The sequence below is a fragment of the Dendrobium catenatum genome, unplaced genomic scaffold (assembly GCF_001605985.2).
Source record: "Dendrobium catenatum unplaced genomic scaffold, ASM160598v2 fragScaff_scaffold_1148, whole genome shotgun sequence".
NCBI classification, from domain to species: domain Eukaryota; kingdom Viridiplantae; phylum Streptophyta; class Magnoliopsida; order Asparagales; family Orchidaceae; genus Dendrobium; species Dendrobium catenatum.
This window is the reverse complement of record NW_021319610.1, coordinates 887,122-914,222: the sequence shown is the minus strand read 5'-3', so window position 1 is coordinate 914,222 and position 27,101 is coordinate 887,122. Positions and strand designations below refer to the sequence as shown.

The 27,101-nt window shown below is 36.0% G+C and overlaps 2 protein-coding genes across 3 annotated transcripts; both read left to right on the top strand.

The window, feature by feature from the left end:
- The first annotated feature begins 1,937 nt into the window (after nt 1-1,937).
- On the top strand, nt 1,938-19,506 carry LOC110102006 (DEAD-box ATP-dependent RNA helicase 38). Of its 2 annotated transcripts, none has more exons than XM_028698817.1 (9): nt 1,938-2,135; nt 2,426-2,833; nt 2,926-3,219; nt 3,306-3,533; nt 7,254-7,322; nt 8,321-8,722; nt 8,805-8,916; nt 18,966-19,051; nt 19,117-19,506. In XM_028698817.1, the coding sequence occupies exons 2-9, from the start codon at nt 2,489-2,491 to the stop codon at nt 19,177-19,179; spliced, it is 1,599 nt and encodes a 532-aa protein (XP_028554650.1). In that variant the 5' UTR covers nt 1,938-2,135; nt 2,426-2,488; the 3' UTR covers nt 19,180-19,506. The 2 variants fall into 2 exon arrangements, with proteins under 2 accessions (XP_028554650.1, XP_020685798.1); XM_020830139.2 differs by having other exon boundaries at nt 2,375-2,833.
- A 2,202-nt stretch (nt 19,507-21,708) lies between these two features.
- LOC110102004 (uncharacterized mitochondrial protein AtMg00810-like) lies at nt 21,709-22,866 on the top strand. Its single transcript, XM_020830133.1, has one exon. The coding sequence runs from the start codon at nt 21,709-21,711 to the stop codon at nt 22,864-22,866; it is 1,158 nt and encodes a 385-aa protein (XP_020685792.1).
- Nucleotides 22,867-27,101: the final 4,235 nt, after the last annotated feature.

Genomic DNA, 27,101 nt, shown 5'->3' with positions numbered 1-27,101 from the left:
AGAGTTCTGCATAAGAAAGTGGTTAATAATGCTTATATTCAAGTCATTAAGGATATGTATGCATAAGCTATTACTTGTGTTCAAACACAAGGTGGTTTGACCAAGTATTTTCCTATTTAGTTGGATTACATCAAGGATCATTCTTAATCCCATATCTTTTTGGTTTAGCCATGGATGTTCTACCTAGGCATGCAAGAGGTTGTACCCTGGTGTATGCTTTTTGTTGATGATTATCTTCTTATTGATAAGACTGGAGAGGGAGTTGAAGGTAAACTTGAATTATGGAGGTCAACCTTAGAGTCTAAAGGCTTTCGTTTGAGTATATCTAAAATTAAATATATGTAGTGTAATTTTAGTCATAATAAATCTAGTAGAGGGATTGTGACTTTGGGCAACCAAATTATTAATAAAAGCACATGTTTTAAATATCTTGGGTCAATTGTTCAGGTGATGGTGAAATAGATTAAAATACTATTAGTATAATTCAAGTTGGATGGTTGAAGTGGAGGAATGCATCGGGCTTGTTATGCGATAGAAAAGTTTCTCTCAAAATTAAGGGAAAATTCCATAATATGGTAGTGAGACCTACAATGCTTTATGGTGCAGAATGTTGTCCATTAAAAGAGAGGAATAATATTTAAGTTAAGTGTGCAGAGATGAGGATGCTTGGGTGGATGAGTGGCTTTACTCTTAAAGACAGGATATGAAATGAGCATGTACGTAAAAAGGTTGGAGTAGCTCAAGATGGTTTGGCCACATAAAACGACAGCCTTTCGATGAACCGATTAGGAAAGTAGATGTATTAGATTTGACTTATATTAAGAAAGGTTGAGGTAGACCTACAAAAACTTGGTTAGAAAATATTAGATATGACCTTTCTTTATTAAATTTAGATGAGAATTTTATCATTAACATGACACAATGGTAAAAAAAGATTCATGTAGCCAACCCCATAGTGGGATAAAGGCTTTTTGTTGTCGTTGTATCAAATAAAATGATTCATGAAACACAAAATTGTAATCAGAAGCAAAGTGTTGTGGCATTATAAGAATTAGTGGATGATATTGATTTCTCAGTATATGAGTTTTAAGCTATTTGATGATTTTCACAACAATAAGTGAAGCCAATACATTGTTTGTTTCATTAATATTTCAAGCGACTCTTGTTCTATCAGTGCCTGAGCCGCACTCACTTGATGAGCACTAGCCCATGCATATTCATGTTAAGTCAATTTTAGGCATATACGAACCCGATTCACCAACCCGAATTGACTCCTCTAGGGTCAAATCATAATATGAATATTGCACAAATTTTATTTCAACTATGCATGAGCTTGTATTAGAATAAAAATGTATGTTTCAAATAAAATTCAAACTTCAAACAATATTATAATATGGCTCAAAATTGTCTCATATTATCTCTATCTAATTTGTTTGAGCTTTATTAAAATCATGTTTAAATAAATTTAGGTAATGTCTGATTTTAATAAGTACTTCAAAGCTGGATTATTTAATAAAAAAGAAACTTTCCGATAGATAGGTATATAATAATAATAATAATAATAATAATAATAATAATAATAATAAGAGGAAGGTATATTTATTCGAATTTATATATTATTTGGAATATTTTAATATTAAAAAAAATCAAACCAAATTGAATCAGTAGACGAGAACGTACACGGAGTTTCGAGAGAGGGTTAAATCCTCTTCGTTTTCCTTTTCTGCCTGTTCTGCTTCGCGTAAAATTATATATAAAGTTATATTAATTAAGCTAATTATATTAATATTAATTACTAATTATACAATTAAGTTAAATCTAGATAATTAATTTATGCAATAACTATACAATTAGTTATTTAATTAATTTACTTAATTATTAATAATTTAAATTATGTTAATTAAATTAAGTTAATCAATAATAACACAAGGCGTCTAGGTTTGCCTTTCATCCTCTGTTTTCGTCCTTGCTGCTCGGCTTCGTTGCTTTGCAGGAGGTGTATAGATTGCACGCGTCGCTTCTTCGGCTCCTTCCTTGCTATTCGACTTCGCTCCTTCTACGACTTTCCCTCCTGTCCGATCGGAAGTTACGACATTTTGATCGGAAGCAAGAACAGGAGCTCGCTAGCTGTGAAGGTAACTTTCTCTCTTTCGCGCGCTTATTCGGCTAAATCCCGTTAAATCCACCGAACCGAGGGATTTAGTAAATCCGGGATTTAAGCCGTAAATCCCTAAATTCGGGATTTCTGAAATCCCGAGATTTAACGCGCGCACAAAAACCGTTTGGCTGGATTTAGCGTAAATCCGACTTAAATCCCAACATAAATCCGATACCAAACAGCCCCTTTAACTTTGTATTTTTTGGCGTTTGGCAGGATTTAGTTCAAATATTGCCTAAATCTGGCCTAAATCCCGCATCCAAACAGACCCTAAGTCCGTCATCCATTGCTTCGTTCTTCCGAAATCCGCACCTTGATCGGTTTATTCTAATGGCGGACGACAGCAGCTCATCGGCCCCTACGAAGACCGAGAAGAAGTCCTGGGCTGACGAGGAATCCGACGAAGAAGTCACATCACCTGCCGATCCGCCCCTAGGCGGCAGTAAAGATGTGGAGCAGTTGGAGCTCAACAAGATCGCCCTAGGCGGCAGTAAAGATGTGGAGCAGTCGGAGCTCAACAAGATCGCCCTAGGCAGTAGTAAAGATGTGGAGCAGTCGGAGCTCAACAAGATCGAGTCCCTCTCCATATCCGAGGATAAGGGCAAAGAAAAGGATGAGGATAGGGATGGCGGGGATGGGCTGCTTGACAACCCGGAGGATTCAAACATCAAAGCTGTAACAAGAAAATTAAATTCAAGATAGCTTCTCTTATTGCTTGATTTTATGGTTTTGATTCAAACTTATTGGCCTTTAAAATTTTCATACAGGTTACGACTGGGGATTCAGTTTATTCATCGGCCACGCGTTTTGAAGATCTGAATCTGTCAAAGGACTTGCTTAAGGGAATATATACGGAGATGAGATTTCACAGGCCTAGCAAGATTCAGGCCATAAGCCTTCCAATGATCCTCACCCCACCGTATAAGGATTTAGTTGCTCAGGCTCATAATGGTTCAGGAAAGACTACATGTTTTGTGCTTGGTATGTTGAGTCGGGTTGATCCCAACAAAAAATTGCCTCAGGCTATGTGTATTTGTCCTACGAGGGAACTAGCCCAGCAGGTTTGAGTATAATAGATTTTGATTTTTGTGTTTCATTCATATTAGCGAGTTTTTTTTTTTCCTAACTTGTTTGCAATGTCGAGCAGAATCAAGCTGTTCTTTTAAAGATGGGAAGGTTCACAGGCATAACATCTTTTCTGGCTATCCCTGCTGATTCTGCTAATTATGTCCCAATCTCTAAATTGCCACCTGTGACTGATCAAGTGGTGATTGGCACTCCGGGTACCATCAAGAAGTGGACATCGGCTAAAAAGCTGAGCACTAGAGAAATTAAGATTCTTGTTTTTGATGAGGCAGATCACATGCTAGCTGAGGTATCAATTTCATCCTGCTATCTTTTCCTAACATACCAGCATGTTCATCACAGAACTTAATATAATTAAAAAGGTTCATCACAGGTCTCCTTATTTATTTTCTTGGTTATTGTGGGAATTGCATGATTGGTCCGGTGTAACAGTACCTTAACACTACTTTATTTTTTTGGCCCAATCACAACTTGTTTGTTAGTTCTGTAGGAACTATTCGTTGGACGTGCCACTTTGAAGTTCTAGGACCTTTAATTGATTAGGAAAAATATCCCTTTTTATAGCTTTTCCATTGCATTTTGTATGAGATAGTTTCTTGTTAGGATGAGGATTCTTATTATATCTGAATTTTATGATGTTTTTTATGTGTTACTATTAGTTTTTTAATAAGTTTTGTTATTTTCAATGAAGTTTTCTTATGGTCTTTAATAGTTTTATTATTTCCCTTCTAAGGAACTAGCATTTTAAAGTTTTAGACCAAATTATGGGAGCATCACTCATTTTGCATTGCCAGTTAATCTCACTTTCATGTGGCTTTTCTCTTGGTTTGCTTATAGTTTGGCTAATCCCGTTTACAAGATCAAAAAAGTTGTGGTTATGATTACAAGGAAGGCTAGTAGTTGTAGTGAGGAAGTGAACAAATTACCATTGTAGTTTTAGGCATGCTTGGATAGAGTTTTTTATTAGGATAGATGCATCCAAGATAGAGTTTTTTATCTGTTGTTTTTCAAATTTTATGCATATGACGTGAATTCTTATTGTTCACTTCACAGTTTTTTAAAAAATATTCTACGCTGAATTTATTTTTGAGTCAGGTGTTTGCCAAAATCATAGTCTTGGTATTTAATGGTTCAAAGTCAGATTTTAGCTCTTTTCTTTGGCTACTATAATTGCTGTTTTTTCAATACTTAGTTGGGCTTTCCAAGGAATATAATTAAGTGTTAACCTGCTTTTAGGATTATACATTTAGCACCTGAAGAAGAACAGTTCATGCTAATCCATTCAACCGCACTACAGTATTTAATGCATATTATTCACTCAGTTTCTTAACATCGATATTTTTTCATTCCGATACAATCACTAAGGTCCATTTTGCAATGTGTTGAGCTCTGTTGTGCTTTTTTGTATGGGGTTGCACTGTGATGTTAGCTAAAGTAGATGAATGTTTAATAAAACCACATTTAAGATTTAGAATTAAATTGTTGTTAGAGCTTAAGCTGTTTGGTAAATGGTGCTATACTATCTGAGTTGTTTAAATGATCAAAATGAGTATGATTAATTATTGTATATATTATTGACCTGTTTAATTTATATTATCATTATTTACCTGGCTGATTAAATACCTTAAAGTACTACTTAATACCTATAAAAATATTTTCATCAATTAATTAATGTATGCTTGATTATAATAATCTATTATTATAAAGATTATCCTAATAAATTCTTAATTTAATTTATAAATCTGCTGTCATATTTATGAATTAGTACTCAATTAGTTTGGCTATTTATTTTTCTGTTAATTAATTTGGAAATAATAAGGGATTCTTTTGATCTTAATAATTATATAATAATTAATTTGACTAAATTATCCTTAAGTACCTTAATTAATTAAATAATAATTGTCAGCTGGGACATTTTCATAAAAAGCAATAAAAGATGAAATCAGAATGACATTTTTTATGAAGCCAATCTAACATCGTTTCAAAGAGGGCTGTTCTTGGCTTCATAAAGCTAGGATTTTTATTGAAACAATTGGTCAAACACCCAAAAACGGCTTTTGATGTTCTAAATAGCATAAGAAGAAATATAAAAAGCATAAACAATCAGTTCCCATGTCTATCGGGTTATTTCTCTCTAAGCATTCATAATATTTTCCTTGAAACACTGATTTTAAAGATGGTAGAAGCTTAAATGCACTTTGTACGGAGTTATACACTTAAAATTTTCTTTCTTGCATAAACCTACATGTATTCTTAATACATTTTTGTTGTTGTAGTTTCTCTATAAGTCTAAATTGATACAGTTCTATTAGTTATAGTGGACATTTGGCTTTTCTTTAGGGGAATTTACATAAATAAACACCTTTTTTTCTCTATTTACTTAATACATAATGATTAATACTTACTAATATAATACTCATTTCTTTTAAGTAACATAGAAACATTGCTTTTACTCACCATCATCACTAAACCGTTTTTCTAGCCTAAGCAACTCACAGTTTTAAGAAACAAAAGCTCCTCTCATTCTAGTCCCACTTCTGGCTCTTTGCCATTACCATCCAGGCATCCTCTGTTCCATTCCATTCTCTTCCTGTCACTGTGATAGGAAGTACTTGAGTTCGCAAGTAATCCTATCGGATTTACTTGAGTTCGCAAACAAACCTAATCAATAATTAGTAAAACAGTGAGAAAAACAAAAGAAACGTGGTGGAAGAACAAACAAACGATAGCAAACTCTTATAACAATCAACGGGAAACAAAAACAAAGCAAGATACAAGAGATCCTCAATTCGAGAGGAGGATCGTCTCTCCCAAATCTCTAGACAAGGTTGTCTAGAGCCCAAGCCTCCAAGAAACCCTAATTGCAATCAATCAAAACATACCCCCTCCATAATTCCCTCATGCACTTTAATACCCAAACCTTCCTAAACTGAATTCCCTCCTAAACTCCTAAACTCCTAGCCGCTCACCCTCTATTCCAATTTCAAAATTATTTAGATGGGGCGGGCCCCACCTGTTTGGCGGAACCCAGGGAGGAGGCGGAACAATTCCGCCTCCTATAGTAATATTGAGCCGGCCAATGGGTCTGCTGGGCCGGCTCTATGTGAAACAGCGTAACACACTGTATGCAATTGGGACTTGGGAGATAGTTGTGAGGTCGGTGCTGCATCCAACATTTCTTGCTGCATACCAATTAGAAAATTATTATAGGAGGAAAATATTTTGTTTTTTAAACTTGAAAATAATTATTATTTCTTATAGGAGTGTCAATAGAAGCCAGCACTTCATGCTGGAGGTACTGTAACTTGCATACCGCTCTGTTAATAAAATAAACAATGAATTAGTTTGCAATCTAAAATTAGAAAGATGCAAAACTGCGGACAAAGATCTGGTGGCACCTATTGCATTCTACTCTGCTATCTAGAAAGAATGAAACCACAGAGATGCTATAACATAGGGGAAGAAGAGAAAGAAGTGAGAGGAAATAAGTTTTTAGTTCATTAATTTAAGCTCGAGCGTGAAGAATGGGACAAGAAGAAATAGTGGTGGATGGATGGACAATGAATATTGGTTTGTTTTAGCCATGGTGGTTAGGAAGAATGGTAATTTTTATGTTATTTTACTAATTGAGTGACCCTCAAGTAAATATGAAGTAATCGGTTTTAGATTTATATATTAATTGTTAGTCACTAAAAATAATTTTATACCATTCACATTATCCTAATCAGAATTTTTTAGTGTCTGCATCATTGCAGTACAAAATATAATTAATATCCTAGTGGTGACAAAAGAAATCACAAGAAAGGTGTTTTTAGTTATTTTGTTTCTTTTTGAGTGCTTACAGCTAATGCTATTTGGTTTATGCCTGCTTGAGATTATTTTGATAATATATATGGGGGGATGCATTAAAACTTTTTGCGAACTCCAGCAATTGTTGAAACTTATTTTTTGCTTAAGACAAAGGAAAGTTTTTTAAGGACATTTATTTGAATGAGTTTTCTTGATGTAGGATGGTTTCAGGGATGATTCTTTGAGGATTATGAAAGAGATACAAAGTAGCAGCACAGCAGGCTGTCAGGTATGTCTTATTAGCCAAGGCTTCCTTCCCTTTCAAGTTCAATCTTCATTTGCCTAAGGAAGTTGATTTCATTACACTTTGTTAGCTAAGGTTCCTTCACTTTGAAGAATCACAAGTTGATTTCCTTCACTTTATTAGCTAAGGTTTTAATAGGCCACAATAAGCACCAATTCTGAACCAGATTTCCAATATTTGTTACCCGTCCCATGGTTTGTACCAAATCTCAATTTAATTTCTATCAATTACAAGCTTGTAAGTACTAGTAGCATTGGTAACTACTAACTATGCTTCAATTATAGCTGTATTGGTTGTTCATTTCTACAACTTTGAAGTTTTCAAATCATAATTTCATTTATCTTGTTAGGGTTTTTGTTGGGAAGCAATTTCCAAATAGTTGAAGTGTCAACTTGTAATTGGCAGATTATTAGGTTCGATACTTGTTGGAGGCTAGTCGATAGTGAAATTGAGTTTTTTAAGTTTTGCTTAGGTTTCATATGTGTTGGAAATAGAGAAAAAGCTAAAATAAAATCCCTTGGCTATTTGTTTGATTATACAAAATGAATCTCAAAATGATCTCTTATGTAGAAATTGATGGAAAATGAGATACAAAGTTTATCCCTATTTAGTTTCCGATTATGCAAAATTGATCCCAATTTATTTCATGAGGGATCATTTGAGATCAGTTTTGTATAGTCGATGGATTAAATTGGAAAAATATGATACTTTGAAACTAAATTGACAACATATGAATACTTAGACATATTTTGAGCTTTTTTCCCATTGGAATATTAGGATTATGAAGTATTACTTATCGCACTAGTTTCAGGAGCTTTCAGTAGTCATTGCCACCTGTCATCTCTAGAGTTGGATGTGGTATTGTTCTTATGTATCTAACTAATCTACAAACATAACCCCTCTTTCTGGTTTTTGTTCCCATATGTGTGATTTGATGAGTTTGAACTAAACATTTTTGTCCCTCTTCTGCTAATCATCATCAGGTACTTCTGTTTTCTGCCACATTTAATGATGCAGTCAAGGAATTTGCATTAAGGGTTGTTAAGAATGGAAATCAGTTGTTTGTGAAGAAAGAAGAGCTCACACTTGATAAAGTGAAGCAATATAAAGTTTACTGTCCTGATGAACTTGCCAAAATTGATGTCATAAAAGATAAGATATTTGAGTTTGGGCAAAAGGTGGGGCAAACTATAATATTTGCGCATACAAGGAATAGTGCCAGAATGTTACATCAGACATTATCCAAAGATGGGTACGAGTGTACAGCAGTTCAGGGCGCCTTGAGTCAAGAACTTAGGGACAAGATTGTCAAGGAATTCAAAGATGGATTGACAAAAGTCCTCATAACAACAGATCTCCTTGCTCGAGGCTTTGATCAAGCACAGGTATCCATCTCATACTCTTTTTTTTATAATAATCTGGTTAATTTTTGCACGGTTATTTTATGATCCACGCTGCCTACTCCAGGTTAATTTGGTTATCAACTTTGATCTTCCTGTTAAGCATGATTTCCCGTCAGAGCCTGATTATGAAGTTTATTTGCATAGAATTGGTAGAGCTGGACGTTTTGGACGCAAAGGTAATCTTCATACCCTGTTTCCTTCTTTACAGCTTGTTTTGTTGCCATATTTGCAAACTTTTTGCTTGCAATATATGAATTTAATGTATCCCTTTATTCTGTTTACTGCATATTTCATTACGTAGCCTGCAATAATACCTTCCGTAAAGTCGCCATTGATTTCTTGTTGCTCTGCATCCATTGTACTGCAGAAATGTGATATATTTATACATTGCGTGAATTTGCTGTGGATATATTTTTATTATGTTCATTTTTTACTGTCATTATTTTATTTTCTTAAATTGAATTGAATAAATGTTGGAGATATCTGCTAAATTTGTGTTTTCCTATAGTTGGCAACTTGGCATCAAATTTGTGTGTTCTCATTGTTAAACCAGACTTTAAGGCTCCTATATTGTACACAGTGAAGTGACCTGAAAATAGTTACCAACAAAATTTCAATTAGTAATGCGAGAGATCCTATGCATTGTGAAGATAACTAATATATACGTAAATAAAATCAAGAATTTGAGTCCAAATTTTCTCTTCATTGTTCCTGCCTTGTCTTATTGTCCACAAAAGAGTACACAATATGTATTTCTTTTTGCGAACTAGAATTTTTTTTTTAGGTTCCAAATTGCAAACATTAAAGTTAAAAAAGAATAACATGGGCACCACATTACTAAGTAAAATCTATTTTCTAATCATTTGAATGTTAAATAATATGGGCACCACATAAACTTCAAAATAAGTATTTAAACAAGAATACAAGAAGTTTGTGGCTACAAAGCTCGTTGTAGTAGAGTAAAAGTAATGTGATCTATAGCTATAGAAGCCAACTATGGGGCAAGAATTAGTAGCTCGATAACCTCAAGTGCTAAGGGGAATTCCAAAGTGCCCTCTTCTTTTGACTGATAGAAAATTTTTTGGTTATAGTAGAAAGTGGGGAGTGAAAACACCTATCTAGAAGAGAAAGCATATTACATCATGAATGGTTGAAAAGAGAATTTAATCTTCTGAATTGACTTAAAATTTAGCAAATAAGAACAAAAGAATATATGGAAAGATGGAAATGACAATTGGGAAAGATGATAATAAGAGTAGAATCCGATGAGGTTGGATTCTACTGGCTCCTGGTCATGCTTCGAAGTTGTAACAAGTGAGGACTTCTCGTCTAAAGGTCTTTTTTTTTATGAATAAAAATTTAAAGAGTATTCCAATAACTACGCATCTTTTTATTATAACATGGATGAGCATAAAAATAATAAAATGCCCTACTAGTCTAGAATTAAACTAAAATTTTTAATTTTCAAACCAGCTAGAACATACCTCTTAAGTTCATAGCAACATAATATAATGGGAACTCCATCATACCTTGTATTATGATATTAAGTGGAAGGCTCATTTTAGGAGTCTTAGCTTGTGTTATTCAATTTCGAATCTTACATTAAACCTGTTTTAAGGTAGCTCAAGCATACTCAAGATGAAGATCTGGGGCTGCAAGTGTGTGATATGTGGAGGTTTGTTGTAAGATATATCATCAAATGATGATACCCAAGTCCAATACAAGTCTAACTTTGTCCTTTGTTCTTTATGTAAAGATGCATAGAACAAAACAATGGGTACTAATGCATTAAATTTATGATGAGTCATGTGTTAATCTTAATAGATTTAGCTTGAATGTTTATTGCTCAACAATGAACATTAATGTCTATCTTTGAAATTCAATTAAATTAAAATTACTCAAAACATATAGAAACCTGATGTGAAACAAACATGCGAATGTAGTTACTTTAAGAAATTAAAGAGAGCAATTTTAACAAAATAATCCAAAATAAAATTATCACTTATAACAAAGATTGATCCTTGGAGTTCTCAGTTTTTAACTTGCTTAGGCAAAGAAGAGCGGAGACTAACTATTACATGAGAAAATGGCCTTAAAAATAGGCCTCAAAATGACAAAGAAGCAAAAGACTAAAATGCCCCTTGGGCTACAATAGCTACCAAATACCCATGAGGGCAAAAACGGAAAAACATAAAATAAAAATAAACTACATAAAATGATGAAAATACAGATCATGATCGTGGTCGTCGATCTCCGACATCTCCTGAAGGTACATGTGTCGAAATCGCTGCTGATGTCCCCGTCAAAACCTCTCTATAAAGCAGTTAAATAAAGTAGGGATGCAATGCGAATATATTGAATTTGATCATTTAGACTTTAAGCTTCACATTGATTCTACTTGGCTTGAAAGAATCCGGCTATATTCTAAGGTAGGTTAGACTTTCTCAAATAAAAATCTGGGATTGCAACAAAATATGTGATATATGGAGTTTTGTTGTAAGGTATATCTTCAAACTATGATACCCAAGTTCAATCCAAGTCTAATTTTATCCTTTGTTCTTTACGTGAAGATGCATAGTTCAAAATAATGGGTGCCTGGAATATTAAATTTATGATGAATCATGTGTTAGGCTCAATAGATCTAGGTTGAATGTTTATTACTCAGCAATGTGCATTAATGACTACCTTTGCAATTCAACTAAATTAAAATCACTCAAAAACATATAGAAAAACTCGCTAAATCAGTGAATTAACATAGGGATGCTATGCAAATATGTTCAATTTGATCATTGTAGACATTAAGCTTCACAAGTGATTCTATTTAGCTTGAAAGAATCTGACTCTACTTTATGATAAAGATCTGGGATGGCAACAAAGTGTGTGATATATGGAGATTTGTTGTAAGGTATATTGTCAAACGATGATACCCCCCAAGTTCGATTCAAATCTAACTTCATCCTTTGTTCTTTATGTGAAGATGCATAGTTCAAAACATGGTTTAAAATTGCGCAATAAGAGGCGCGCCTCAACGCAATTTCATCTCTTTAAGCCTCAAAGCCTACGCAATGAGTTCGGGATATGAGGCGTACACCTCAAGTTTACTAAGGCGCACCTCGCCTCACGGCTGAGAGGACGCCTCTAAAAATTAAAAAAAAAAAAAAAAAAGCTAATGTACATGCTCGGTACCGCTAGGTACATGCTCGGTGCCGCTCAGTACATGCTCGGTACCGCAGGGGCGTTGCCCTTGACCTTGCGACATATAGAATGTACACGCAAGGTCGAACCCCGCGAGGGGGTAGCGCCCCCTTGGACCCCCGACAGATCGGGGATATTTTGATTTCACTTCGTATCTTGTACATTTTTATGTTTTATATATTATTTACTTATTAGTATATACAAAATTTATCATTTTATGTTTACACAATTTTTTGGTTTTGAGGTTTACGCTTCAAAACACCTTTGAGGCTTACGCCTCAAAACGCCTTTGAGGCTTGCGCCTCACCTCACGAACGAAAAACACACCCGATTGCGCAATTTTAAACATTGGTACAAAACAATGGATTCTAGTACATTAAATTTATGATGAATCATGTGCTAGGCTCAATAAAAATTAGATTGCATGTTTTTTTTTTACCCAGAAATGGGCATTAATGACCATCTTTGCAATTCAACTAAATCAAAATTACTCTAAACATATAGAAAGCCTTGCTAATTTTATAGAAAACCTTGCTATAAATTAGTTAAATAAAATAGGGTTGCAATGCAAATCTATTGAATTTGATCACTGTAGACTTTATATGCTTCACATGGACTCTACTTGGCGAGTTGGCGTGAAAGAATTCGGCTCCAATGAATTTCGTTGTTGATAGTCCTCCAATATGTTAGGACATAGGCATTGTAGTTCCTTCATAAATACTAGAGTCCAGAAGTTTGAGTTGATAATGTACATTGGTAACAAATCCCATTGATGGTGGTGATCATTACTTCATCTAGAATTTCTGCTGGCTAAAGATCAAACTACAATTTGTATCATTCCTTTATAACCATAGAAGTATTGATGAAATAATGAATAGGAAGCTAGTTAATGGACAGGTCATTACTTTGATTGGTGATTCAGGATTAAAATTTCATATTTGTCTTATTGAAAATGACTAATGATTATCCTTTTAGATTTCTAACTCGTATACTCTGACTCCAAAACATCACAAAACATTTTATGAACTTGTCCATTACAGCGATAACTTATTTGGAGGTCCTTGAGAAAATATCTATTTGAGTGTAGGTGAAGCTTCACCAGACCACCTCCCCTGTTTTCATGATACCTTCAATCTATGTTTGTAGCAGCTTTTTTTATTTAGTGTTGATGTATTGTAAAATATATATTCAACACTCAATCATAAGTCATTGTGTTTATCAATTTAATCTTTTTTCGATTGTCATTTCATGTATTTTATCATAGTTATAGTTTCTAGTGATACTTGATTTAATCATTATTACTCCAGATATTTTGGGTGACCACTGAATTACACATCCAGACCACTCATTCAATCTAGCTGAACTACATTGTACAATAAACAAAATAATTTACCCTTTCTCAAAACATAACCAGCTTTCATTTCCTAAGTTGTTTATACCACTTTAACACATCACTTTAAAAGCTCCCATCACTTCCGATCCCCACAGTCCATGCCTTAGCCAATGGAAGAAGTTTTTTAGTTGCTTTCCACTTCCTAAGCCTCCATATTCATCCCTATATTCTCTAAAGTATATTTTATACATTATTTTCATGTTTTCTTTATAGCTGGAATATTTTTTGAATCTAACTCCATATATTGCTTTGACTTATTTACATTTTATCATTTTCAATTCATTTGTTTCCTAAATCATCCTTAATTAAATCTTCTAGATCATTGGCCTCATATCCAAAGAGGCTCTGCCATTACACTCGTGGTGAGACCATTAATGTTGGACAACCTCCCATCCAACTGTTAATCAAGCTACTATTAATATTCAACGTTTCATGTAGCCTACAATCAATTTTGTTTGACAGATTTTCCATGTTTTCGAAAGTTACGGCCTGCTCATTTAATTTAAATGTGCTTTCTCATTTCATTTTGATTTCATCGGGATCTTTTATAATGAGATTAGATAAAAACTATGACTATTGTGTCACTTCTCGTATTCATTCATGACTTTCCTCGTGTAGCAAACTTTAATAATCTATGACAAGTTTGGATTTGACAAAAATATTATTTTGCATCAAACTCCATCGATATATCATATTCTTAGTTCAAATTTCATCTCTCTTCGGGGATGATATGTTCAATGCATTATATTCCATATAAAGCTAGATGTTCCTAGCATCTTAACCCAACTCTTTCTCTCGCCACCTATTATGTGCTTACTCGCATGCCTTTGAAGTTTTAATATTTTTGGTGATCATTTTTCTATTATGAGAAGGTTTCTAAAACTTCAAAATCCAGCTTATAATTTCTCCCTTAATTTGAGCTTATTAATGAGTGTCTTGATCTCAAAGTATCTTTATCTAAATCTATCTTGATATCCTTTGAACAATTTTCCTCATTCATTCAATCACATTGATTTCCATAGGTTATATCATCATGTGAAACTCGGTTTATCATGCCCATTCTTCTATTCAATGCAAAGAGGATTATATGAGATTCTCAAAATTGTTAGCATGATCTATCGCAGACAAGCATTGATGGTTTATCACTAATAACGAGTAACCGCTTGATGACAATGATGTAAATCTCATACCTTTTTTTATGATGTTGAGGATTTTTATTTGTCTATCATAATCCTTATGAGTACGATGATGATGTTATTTATTTATTCTTAACTTGTTTTGGTGTATTGTTGGTACCCCCTTATTATTATTTTGTTGATGGAAAAAAGGGAAAGAAATGGAGGAGAGGAAGAAAATAAATTTTGAGCAATGTGTGGCTTTGATTAATTATCATGTTTAACTTCATTGTAGTTATTTTGAGCATTTATGTCTATTATTTTTTTGTAGAACTGTTTTAAATTTTATGTGCAATATCTCGAGGGGCCGGTTAACCATACAATTATTATTTTTTTTTAATTTTTACGTAGGTTTATCATAAAAAAATAAAGAGATTGTTGACCCCATGAGTTCACCTAGTGGAGTACTCAATTTTGATCATAACAAATACATGTTAGAAATGTCTAACAGCTTCTTTTAGTTTCATGTCATAATACAAGATTAAGTCTCTTGGAGCCCATGCTTGAATATGCGCTATAGAAATTAGGATAAATGTAATTTTCTCTTTTTATATAAGGCTCGAATGTCTTTTGACAGATCAAGCTCAAGCCAAAAGAGTCAACTTAAAAATGAATGCTAAATGCTATTTTGAAACATATATGTATAGGCTTTTTATTAAATTAAATCCTATTTTGATCCAATTCATGCATATATTTTGAAAATATAGAGGTTAAAAAAGAATATCAAAAATTACTTCAAATTTATATTGGGCTTTATGGGTTGCCAATAAAGTTATCAGCTCGCCATTAAATTAACGATTCGACATAAATCGAATCACTCATCTTGTAAACATTTAGTTTTTTATTTAACTATTAATGAGCTGTCACAAAGTTTATTGGGCCGATTTTAGGGCTTTATCAGCTCATCATTAGCTCTTTGTAGGCCACCGATAAACTGATAAGTAAAGCAATAATTATTTCAAAACTCTAATAAGTCGTTCTGCGATTTATTGTTTTTCCTATTAATCTAGCCTACCTAACCAATAATTCGTATCTTGTGATTTCAAAAAATAATAATAATAAATAGGACACCTGTTTCACTTATTTTTGTTGATCATCCCATTATATTTCAGAAATTTCACTTTGGTTCTCAAAATCCAAAAGAGAAGAAGAAAAGCTTGAGATCTTATTTGCTTGCCAAAGTCACACTTGTTGTTCTTTGATCTACACGTGTCCAAAATCTAAAGGGAAGAAGAGGCTTGATATCTTATTAACTTGAGGGTCAAAATCGTATTTCTTGTTTTAGATATGTGCATACTCTGATTTTCAAATTTATATTGGGGCTTTAAGGGTCACCAATAAAGTTATCAATTTGCTATTAAATTAACATCTCAACTTAAATCAAATCAGTCATCTCGTAAACACACTTAACTTTTAAGCTGTTAGTGAGTTTTCATTAAGTTTATTGGGTCATCAATAACTTGATAAGTCAGGTAGCAACTATTTCAAATTAATCATTATGCGATTTATTATTTGTTCTATTAGGCTAATCCACTTTACCGATAATTTACTTCAAATGGTCTATATGTCAAAATTTTCAATTAATTTTCAAAATGAGATAAGGATCAAAATAGTCGCCGAAGGCCCTAACTCATTATGAAGAATCAGAATGGTACCCTATTATTTAAATGTCCCATTTTAGTACGTTGACTATTTGTATAGAGACCAAAATGATCCAACGAAAGCACTCGTTTTGTTCCTATTTAAAGAGTCAATGGACCAAATTTTATACTTTTTTATAGTTAGGGATTATTTTTGGTCCTTTAGAAAAAGTTAGGGGATCAATTCGGTCCTCTTTTCAAAATTTAAAAGAAAAGAAGGCTTGAGATCTTAATTGTGTGAAGGTATAAACTAAATTTGTTGTTATATGTTGTAGACGTATTCAATACAAATATGTATGACATTTTAATCTTACTATCCCATTTTCTTTTTTAAAAGACTTAGCGGGGATTCTATTGATCATAACAAGGTGAGGGTGCAGTCATCTTGTGAAGAAGAGATTGTGAGGGTTTCGTTACCTACAAGGAGCTCAGGAGTGAGTGATTGAATTGTGAAATCTTGAGTAATCTGTAGGCATAGTTGCAGGCTATTGAGAACCGGGCTTCATAAAAACATTTAACATTTAATTCCTGCATATGGTTTAATTTTGAATGCACTCATTATTATTTGATATGTGATTTGTTTCTTTATTCAGCTGTAAATTTATTTCAAGCCATTCCATCTTCAAATTACTTTTTTCATGATTGTAACATGCCATTAATAACGTCTAGTCGATTTTAATTATACATATATGAGCAACACACATCAAGGAATTTTATTTTGAATATTCTTAATAAACATCTTCATAACTAATATAAAATGATGTCCCCTAATTTTCCCCCCAAAAAATATAAAATGATGTGGATTAAATATCAATCATTATAGTCTTGCTTTAATTATATTATTAAAAACTATTTGGTTGTTCCACAATTAATTTTAATGCCAATTGTTGCTCCTTAACACCTATTTTAATTATTTTAACATACTTTTTTCTCCTAATGCACACCAACTTAATTCTCATGGTTGCTTGATGAACTTCGTTCATGTCAGTAAAAATATGAAGATCCTTACTCTAGTATTTTTACTTTTTCATTAGTTGTATGAACACAAAAAAATGCTTTTATAATAGATTTGTCTAACATAAACTTTATGATTATTTTTTAAAAATTGAATGTATGCCCTGTGATTATCTCCCATATTATTATTATATGTCTTATAAGTTTGATTCCTCTATAATTATTAGTATCTTAAGCATATCATTGGCTCTTAAATATGACTACTAAAATATTTTGCTCCCGATTGTTTAACTTCTTATTAGTTGGAGAGAAAGATCCGGCTCTCCCAAATCTCTAACTGGTGGCTAGATCCCTCACAACCTAAGAACAAATTAAATTCAGCAAACACATAACATATCCTAACCCTAGGGCAAATCAACTATTTAAAGCAAACAATAAACAATAAAATACCAAAACAGCCCTCCCCTAACTCCCTCCCAAATCAGCCCCAACTATGTCATATTTTCTTAATTATTTCTCTCACAAATAAGCCCCCAAATTTATCTTCTTCAATTATGAAATAATTCCTAATAAATCCCCTCCAAATCAGCCCCCAAATATGTACTCTTCAATTAGGAAATATCTCCTAATTAATTTCATCTAAATCAGCCCCAAACCAGCCTCTTTCCCTTAATAAAATCTTCCTAATTCCCTCCCAAATGTAATTCAAACAACCATCTTTTTCTAAATAAACTTTCCTAATAATTTCTCCCATGATTTCTCCTCCTTTTATAGTGAATATTAACTCCCCTGAGCCCCACAAGGTGGGGCACCCCTTGGCATATAAAAAACATCGGCCTTCCGATGACTTTGTTAGGAGAGTAGATGTATTAGAATTTGCTTATGTTAAGAAATAATGAAATATAGAGGTAGACATAAAAAGTCTTGTTTAGAAATTGTAGGACAGGACCTTTCTTTATTAGATTTAAATAAGAATTTGATTCTTAATAGAACACAATGTAGAAAAAAAGATTCATGTAACCAACCCCATGTAGTGGGTTAAAGGCTTGATATCGTTGTTGTTGTTTAAAAATTTAATTAAATTTTTAATTTCATATTAATTGAATATGCTATCTCATAGGAAGCTTTATTATTATGTATTTTACCTAACTCCCATTCATTTTTTTAATCAATCTATAATATACTTTATTATTTTATGCATAGCTCTCTTTTAAAATAATATATCCTTAAAATTCTCTTTTAATAATCTATTAATCTCTTGTAGTTGCATTTTAAGTCTCTTGAAAATTGAAACGTCCTCTCTTTGTAAAAAATGCTAATTATGTATTTAGTTTTCTTATGTCCAAACCTATCCACTTGTATTCCAAATCATACCCCGACTGACTTGATCAAACCAATAGGTTTAACTACTGATGAATTTATAGTCACTTTTCCAGTGAATATTTAACTGCTGACGATTTTTTAGTCACTTTTTTGTTCTGAATCTAAGGCTTTGTTTGGGATGGCTTTCATATTGTTTCCTAAAACAGCTTTCTAGTACAAAAGTTAAATGTTTTGTACTTGAAAGTTGCTTGAAGAAAGAGTTTAAAAGCCATCCCAAACGAAGCCTAAATGTTTGTTATCTATCATCATCACTGATCTATTGATAAAATTGGATTTCTTAGTTGAATCGAGCAATCACACTTGTTATCTTTGAAGTTATCTGATCTAAGGCAGGTTTACCTTGTCATTTTCTCGTGTGGATCATTGGGAAAGAAAGATTTCTTATTTCATTATCAGTTGAACAGAAGCATTAACAGATACTAAAGATGATTGGAATGATAGTAAAAGAAACTAATTGAATGCTATCTTAATTTGTTGGGCAACAGGTGCTGCATTCAACTTGATGTGCAGTGAAAGGGACCGGATGCTCATGGAGAAAATTGAGCGCCATTTTAACCACACTATACCAGAGGTAATATTGCTTGGAGTTTTATGCTCTTTTTTTTCTGTAATGTCAATTGCTTGTGCCATTTCCAGGTAGATAACTGGCGAAGCGAGGAAGATTTTGAAAAAGCTCTCAAAGACGCTGGTTTGCTATAGAACTTTTTGTAAAAAAAAAGTCTACGTTGCTACAACTGGAATGCTTTTCTACTTACTATATCATCTTTGTGGATAGTTTGCATCAATTTTGACCTTAAGATTAAGAGGGAATAAGGGGGGAAACAGACTTATTTATGTAAAATTTAGGTTATCCAATATGTGTTACATCAACTATTATTCCTTTTGTCGCCAAGGGGTCTATTTCCTTGGGCTTTAGACTCGCTGTTCTTTTCCTTAGTTCTTTGAGGTTTCATGGCCTGAATCACGTTGTACATTGAAAGAAGTGGTATTCACTCATTATCAGAAGTGAGCTTTGTTGAATTTGAATTTGTTTGTAGATGATGTTTGATTTTGCTAGCAGGGCAACTTGGTAAGTTAGAAGATGTATGTAAGAATGGTGAGTATACGGAGAGCAGAGAGAGTTGAGAAAAAGAATTATAGAGTTCAAACAGGCAGAGTATTCACTATTAGAGAAAATTCATATTCTCTCAATTGTGTTATAATTCTTTATTTATAGGACTTTGAGGGTTATATGAAAAAGATATGCTGATAAAAAGTATATTATCACAAGCTACATAGGCGAGCTCTCAGTAATCTAAAGACGAGGGTTATATGAACACTTGTACAATGCTGCATGTAATCTAAAGACGTGTCATCTCTTGATAGGCGAGCTCGGTTGCGGTAAGTTCTTGGTGAGCATGCAAGTGAGTCTTTGCTAGGAGAAATTGTTTTGTGGATGTCGAATGTCGTCCAGAGACCAAATAAAATGAGCCAAGTCGGTACCGCTCTCAGTTTTGCCGACATTGTTCATTCTGGTTGTCTCTAGATGTAGAGTTGCGTTTAGCGTCCGCACAAAATAATCTCTTTTGCCAGAGGCCTGATGTGACTAATGACTTATGACTTGTGTATAAGATCTTGGGTTGGCTTGAGGAAAAATGCTGGTGAGATGTGTAGGAATGCAGAGTTTTAGGTTGAATTGTAATGGTTGAATGGTGAGTTTTTTTAGTAGGATTTTTTTATAGCTAAGCTGGGCAAGTTTTAATGTTTGGAGAGAGGGCTAGTGAGGAATAATTATTAGGTGTGGAGTGCAGACGGGGAGAGCACCGTCTGCACAGACACAGGGTATTAAGCGGTACCGAATAGTACCTAGCTGGATTTTATACTAGTGTGCAAACGGTTCTCCCCGTCTGCACTCCGCACCTAATAATCTCTCGCTAGTGAGAGAGGTAGCGGCGAGTGGCAGTTTGTCGAGAAATCTCTTATTCGCCTTGTGCAGGGCGAACTCATTAGTGGATTTGGGCGAGTAGAGCCATTGATCTCATCTGGCGAATTCCTTTTTCAGTCCTAGATGAGTGCTCCAAAAGAAGTCCTCTTGAAACTTTCAAAATAAAGCAAATCCTCTTGAGGGTGAATATCTTCAACATGACTTTTTTGTTAGGGGAAATATTTGTGATATCATTTATGATGGTAGAAGCCCAGTCTTACATATAGCAATTGGAATGATCTTTCAAATATTAATAGTCGAGATAAAAGACATCTTAGGAGTTGCTAAAAATATGAAGTCAGTCATTCTTCATGAATTTCAATTGCTATAAATTCTGAATCTTAAATATTTTTAATAAACAAATATTGTTGCAATATATTATAAGATACTAAATTTTAACTGATAATTTAACTCATAATTATGACTAAACATCTATTGGTATTAGGTCAGCTCAATATTAGAAAATCATCTGTTCAACCTTTCAATATGAATATCGGTATAAATAATAACAATCATGTTGATGACACCATAGCAATGGAGCATAGAGGAAGTTGGTACTTTGAGAGAACATGTATTATATTTAAAGAGATTTTTCTGAGGAGATTTCGTACTTGAATTATTCTTCTTTCACATTCTCATTGTTGATGTGGGTTTATAAATCGTACCACTTAAATTCTTTATCTTTTTTTTTAGTGAGTATTAAAAGATATGAAAGATGAAACATAAAATCATGAGGCTTAAGAGAGTTTCATTTTGTGCTATTTGGTTGGGGTTAGGGGATTAAAGCTGCTTAAATCAAACATAAGTTTTGTTCGGGACAACTTTTTTACTGATTCTTGAAGTAGCATTGTAGTATAAAATTTAAATTTTTTGTATTAAAAAGCTGCTTCAAGAAACTTGAAAGCAACCTTCCCAAACGAAACCTTAAGTTTTATTTGGGACAACTCTCTCAATGTTTTTAAAAGTAATTTTTTATACAAAATTTTAAATTCAAAAAATTTTATATTAAAAAGTTGCTTTAAAAATAATAAAAAAATTATCTCAAATGAAATTTTAGCCATGCACAAATAAATCTACCAACCTTAAGAATACATTGGCTTCTTTTTAAGATCAACAAAGTATATATATAAATGTTAGAATATGTTTTATTCATTCAAGAGATATTTGATTTGAAATAAAATGGGCATAATGTAATTCAAATCAAGATTCATCAGCTCGACGTCTCCAACGCCTTTCTGCACGGCAAACTTTCGGACACCGTTTACATGCAACAACCCCAAGGATTTCAAGATGCTCTTCATCCCACCTACGTCTGCAAGCTCAATAAGGCGCTCTATGGCCTCAAACAATCTCCACGGGAATGGTATGCCACTCTCTCTACTCACCTTCAAGCTTTCGGATTTCTTATAAGCTCGGCTGACCCCTCACTTCTTACTTACAAATCGAAATCAACTCGGCTCTACATCCTCATCTACGTCGACAATATCCTTCTAACCGGAAACTCACCTACCGAAATTGACCGTCTTCTTACAAGCTTACACAAGCAATTCCAGATGCGGAATCTAGGTTCTCTTGCTCACTTCCTAGGAATCCAGACCGTTCACACCAAATATGGAATTCTGCTTCATCAGCAACAGTATGCCCATCGCATATTGGCTAAAGCCGGCATGCAGAACGCTAAGCCAGTAGCCAATCCTTCGTCGGGAAAATCCTCCATCAACAGCAATCCAACCAACAAATTTGCAAATCCTCATCTTTATTGTCAACTAATTGGATCGTTACAGTACCTCACTCTCACCCGACCAGACATACAATACGCTGTTCACCAACTCAGCCAAGCAATGCACAAGCCGCTCAACAGCAACTTCCATGCTCTAACACATCTACTCAGGTATATTCAAGGTACAACCGATCATGGTCTTCCTCTTTATCGCGATGAACTAACCTTGCAGGGATACTCGGACGCCGACTGGGCAAACAATATTCAAGACCGGAAATCAATTTCCGGGTACTGCAACTTTCTAGGCAAATCGCTGATTTCCTGGCGCGTTAAGAAACAAGCAACAGTTGCTCGCTCCTCCACCGAAGCCGAGTATCGTGCATTGGCCGCTGAAGCTGCTGAAGTGCTGTGGCTTCGTCAACTACTTGAAGAACTTCACATTCCACAAATGGCTCCTACCACCGTATATTGCGACAATACCTCCGCTATTGCTCTATCCAACAACCCGATCTATCACGCTCGAACCAAACACATTGACGTCGACTGCCACTTCATTCGTGATAGCATCAAGTCCAAGCATCTCACCGTTCATCACATCTCCACCAACGATCAACTTGCCGACATCTTCACCAAGCCTCTACCCACACGACGATTCAAACTTTTATGCAACAAACTGATCGTCGCTCCCCCTCCATCAGTTTGACGGGGGCTGTTAGCAAACAGAAATATATTATATTTACTGCGTTCATTAGACGCTGTACTTTCTTGTAATTAGTTACTCTTCTTGTTATTCCCTACTCTATAAATACTTCACTGTAGTCCGGCATCACATAATGGAAAATACATTTTCTCTTTTACCTTCTCTGTTCTCTGTTGTCTTGCTCTTTCCTAACATGGTATCAGAGCACTGATTCCTTCCCTCCTCCCGTTCTTGCGACTTCTTCACCGTTAGGCTCCTTCTTGCCGCTCATGGCTAACTCATCCAATACCTCCTCCCCCAGCCTCTCCTCTGCGGAAGAAACACCACCGTCCAACCCACCTTCAATTCCGGCATCATTAAAATTCTTAATGAGCCACCTCAAAAGCGTTGTCGCCCAACCACTCAACGCCGACAATCACCCCTTATGGCGCTCACAGGTACTCAAACTATTCAAAGCTAACGGCTATCAAGGATTCTTGGACGGCACCTCCCCTCCGCCTTCCCAAACGACGACTGCCGATGGCACCACCGCTCCTAATCCCCATTATGAAGCCTGGCTCTTACAAGACCAGAATCTTGCTGCTGCCATGTACTCCATCATCTCACCCACAATTCTGCCATACGTTCTCTCCGCCGACCATTGTGCAGAAATCTGGGCCATTCTCGATAGACGTCTTCAATCGAGCACAAGATCAAGAATCATTCAACTCCGGCACGAACTTCACTATCTCACCATGAAAGACAAAACGATGTCCCAATACCTTCTTGACATCAAGGCCAAGGTTGACGCTCTTGCTGCCGCCGGCGCAACCATACCTATTGAAGAAGTCATCCACTACACCTTGGACGGCCTTCCCCAAACATATCAAGCTTTCAAAACGGCGATACGTACCAATCGTCAACCTCTCGATCTTGACGAACTCTATACTCTCCTCTGCAGCGAGGAGCTTAATCTTGCTCACGAAGCCACCCGGGAGCTTCAATCCCTTCAACTCGCTGGGAACACTACGGCGCTCGCAGCCACTCGCGGTCGCGGTCGTGGCCGATCCTCCAATCGCGGACGAAATTCCTCCAATACCAGATCCAACCCGAGCAACAACCGCGACTCAAGAACCGCAAGATCAGCCATAACTTGCCAAATTTGCGGCAAGACTGGTCACTCCGCAGTCAAATGTTGGCATCGACACGACGACAACTACCATTCCGAACAGCCTACCGCTGCCTTATTCACCTCCCCGGCGACAAATTCCTCCACCGAATGGTTTCTTGATAGCGGGGCGTCCTCGCACCTTACCTCCAACCCGAACAATCTTCAAACATCTCAACCGTACAGAGGCAACACTCAAGTCACTCTAGGTAACGGTCACCAAATTCCCATTCAAAACATTGGTAATGGCCTCCTCCCTACCCCGCAAGGTAGCCTTCGACTCACTCACCTAAATCTGGTTCCAAACTTATCCTTTAATCTGATTTCTGTTTACAAACTCACGCATGACAATGATTGCCTTATTACCTTCTCCTCTCATGGTTATGAACTCAAGGATCGGAAGACCCGCCGAACTCTTCTCAAGGGTCCGTCTATTAACGGTCTCTATCCAATTCGAGCCCCGCACCAATCCGCCAACGACACCTCGCATCTGGCTCTCGTCTCTATTCAGTCCGTCCCTGACCTATGGCATCGCCGTCTTGGACATCCGTCAACCGCCACGCTCTCTCATCTTGCAAATCAAGATCCGAATATCTGTATTTCTTCTTTTAAATTTCTTTGCAATTCATGTAAAATGGCTAAGAGCCATCGCTTACCATTCAATAAATCTCAGTCCATTAGCTCGGCTCCATTTTATATAATTCATTCGGACGTCTGGGGACCCTCCCCATTCATCTCTAACAATGGCTATAAATACTATGTCAGCTTTATAGATGATCACTCCAAATTCACCTGGGTGTATCCGCTAAAACAAAAATCTGAAGTATTTGCCAAATTCTTAGAATTTCAACACATGATCTCCCGCCAATTTCAAGCTCATATCAAAATTTTTCGCACCGACGGCGGAGGCGAATACATTAATAAATATTTCCAAACTCATCTAACAAATCAAGGCATCATTCACCAATTTACATGCCCGTACTCCCCACCGCAGAACGGCGTCGCCGAAAGAAAACATCGGCACATCGCCGAAACCGTTCGCACTCTCATTTTCACTGCCTCCATCCCTAATCACCTATGGGTCGACACTCTTCTCACCGCCGTCTACCTCCTTAATCGTCTACCATCTCCTAATACTCACAATAAATCTCCTTACACAATTCTCTACAAAGCCAATCCGAATTTAAGTCACCTCAAAGTTTTTGGATGTCTTTGCTATCCCTGGCTCAAACCGTATGCGGATCACAAACTCTCGCCCCTCTCTCAACCGTGTGTATTCATTGGGTACGCTCCCAACCAGAAAGGCTACAGATGCCTTGATATCAAGACCAACAAAATTTATGTGTCACCACATGTAGTCTTCAACGAAACCATTTTTCCCTTCTCCCAATCTACTGATTCCACTATCACCACTTCTCGTCAGAACCTCCACTTACCACCTCTTCTGCTCGTTCCCTCCTCCAGTTTACCCATCTCCACTCATCCTCAACCACACTTGCCTTCACACCACCTGGACCGTCCTCACACAACTCCTACGACTGCTTCTAGCAATTCGCAAACAACACAACATTCCTCTTCACCTGCCTCTCAGCACTCTACTTCCACAAATGCCCAGACTATCACCTATCAACCTGTTCCACCTGTCACTCATCCTATGCTAACCCGGTCCAAGACTGGGCACAACAAACCCAAAACCATCTTCAATCTATCTCACATAATTCATACCGAGCCAACTACCTATAATCAAGCCGTCAAAAGCGAACATTGGCGCGCCGCCATGTCTCAAGAATTTCAAGCACTTCAAATGCAGGGTACCTGGGATCTTGTACCACCAAATCCCAACCAAAATGTAGTCGGCTGCAAATGGACATACCGAACAAAACTCAACTCCGATGGCTCGATTGCTCGGTACAAGGCCCGACTCGTCGCCAAAGGATTTCATCAAGAACACGGGCTCGATTACACAGAAACCTTTAGCCCGGTCGCTAAAATACCAACCATTCGGGTTCTTATTCTCCTAGCCCTGCACTACAACTGGCCAATTCATCAGCTCGACGTCTCCAACGCCTTTCTGCACGGCAAACTTTCGGACACCGTTTACATGCAACAACCCCAAGGATTTCAAGATGCTCTTCATCCCACCTACGTCTGCAAGCTCAATAAGGCGCTCTATGGCCTCAAACAATCTCCACGGGAATGGTATGCCACTCTCTCTACTCACCTTCAAGCTTTCGGATTTCTTATAAGCTCGGCTGACCCCTCACTTCTTACTTACAAATCGAAATCAACTCGGCTCTACATCCTCATCTACGTCGACAATATCCTTCTAACCGGAAACTCACCTACCGAAATTGACCGTCTTCTTACAAGCTTACACAAGCAATTCCAGATGCGGAATCTAGGTTCTCTTGCTCACTTCCTAGGAATCCAGACCGTTCACACCAAATATGGAATTCTGCTTCATCAGCAACAGTATGCCCATCGCATATTGGCTAAAGCCGGCATGCAGAACGCTAAGCCAGTAGCCAATCCATCATCCGGAAAATCCTCCATCAACAGCAATCCAACCAACAAATTTGCAAATCCTCATCTTTACTGTCAATTAATTGGATCGTTACAGTACCTCACTCTCACCCGACCGGAATAATTTTTTAGAACTAAGTTGATACATATCTCGGAATAAAAACTCCTGTTCCTTTCCTCCCAGTAGCCAGCGCGCTCCTTCTCACCTTCTCCAGCTCATGCGTTAACCATGCGCGCCTCTGACAATTCTCACAAACAAAGGGTGCTTGCCATTGTCTCATCCCCGTATCAAACGTTCCATAACGGCTCGCATCAACAAATGAACCAAACATTGGAATAAACTGTGGTCTTTCTCCATTAATGGAGAGCGGAGGAGCTCCGTTTTTCCTCTTTTGTTCTTCTTCCTCGTCGTCATCCGAAATGAGTCGAATGATCCGCTCTTCAATCTCCCTGTAGAAATTTTCGTTGTCTTTTTCACTTACGTTTCTCTCCATGCTGGAAAACGGATTGAGGGGAGAGAATGATTAAGGGAGTATTATATAAGCCGAATGCAGAGAACTTTTCTCCT

What these genes read in the sequence shown, in the direction of transcription:
- LOC110102006 (XM_028698817.1), top strand. Translation starts at nt 2,489, where the DNA reads ATGGCGGACGACAGCAGCTCATCGGCCCCTACGAAGACCGAGAAGAAG. An exon ending in AGGATTCAAACATCAAAGCT is followed by an intron (nt 2,834 to 2,925) that starts GTAACAAGAAAA and finishes ATTTTCATACAG; the next exon opens with GTTACGACTGGGGATTCAGT. An exon ending in TGGACGTTTTGGACGCAAAG is followed by an intron (nt 8,917 to 18,965) that starts GTAATCTTCATA and finishes GTTGGGCAACAG; the next exon opens with GTGCTGCATTCAACTTGATG.
- LOC110102004 (XM_020830133.1), top strand. Translation starts at nt 21,709, where the DNA reads ATGCAACAACCCCAAGGATTTCAAGATGCTCTTCATCCCACCTACGTC.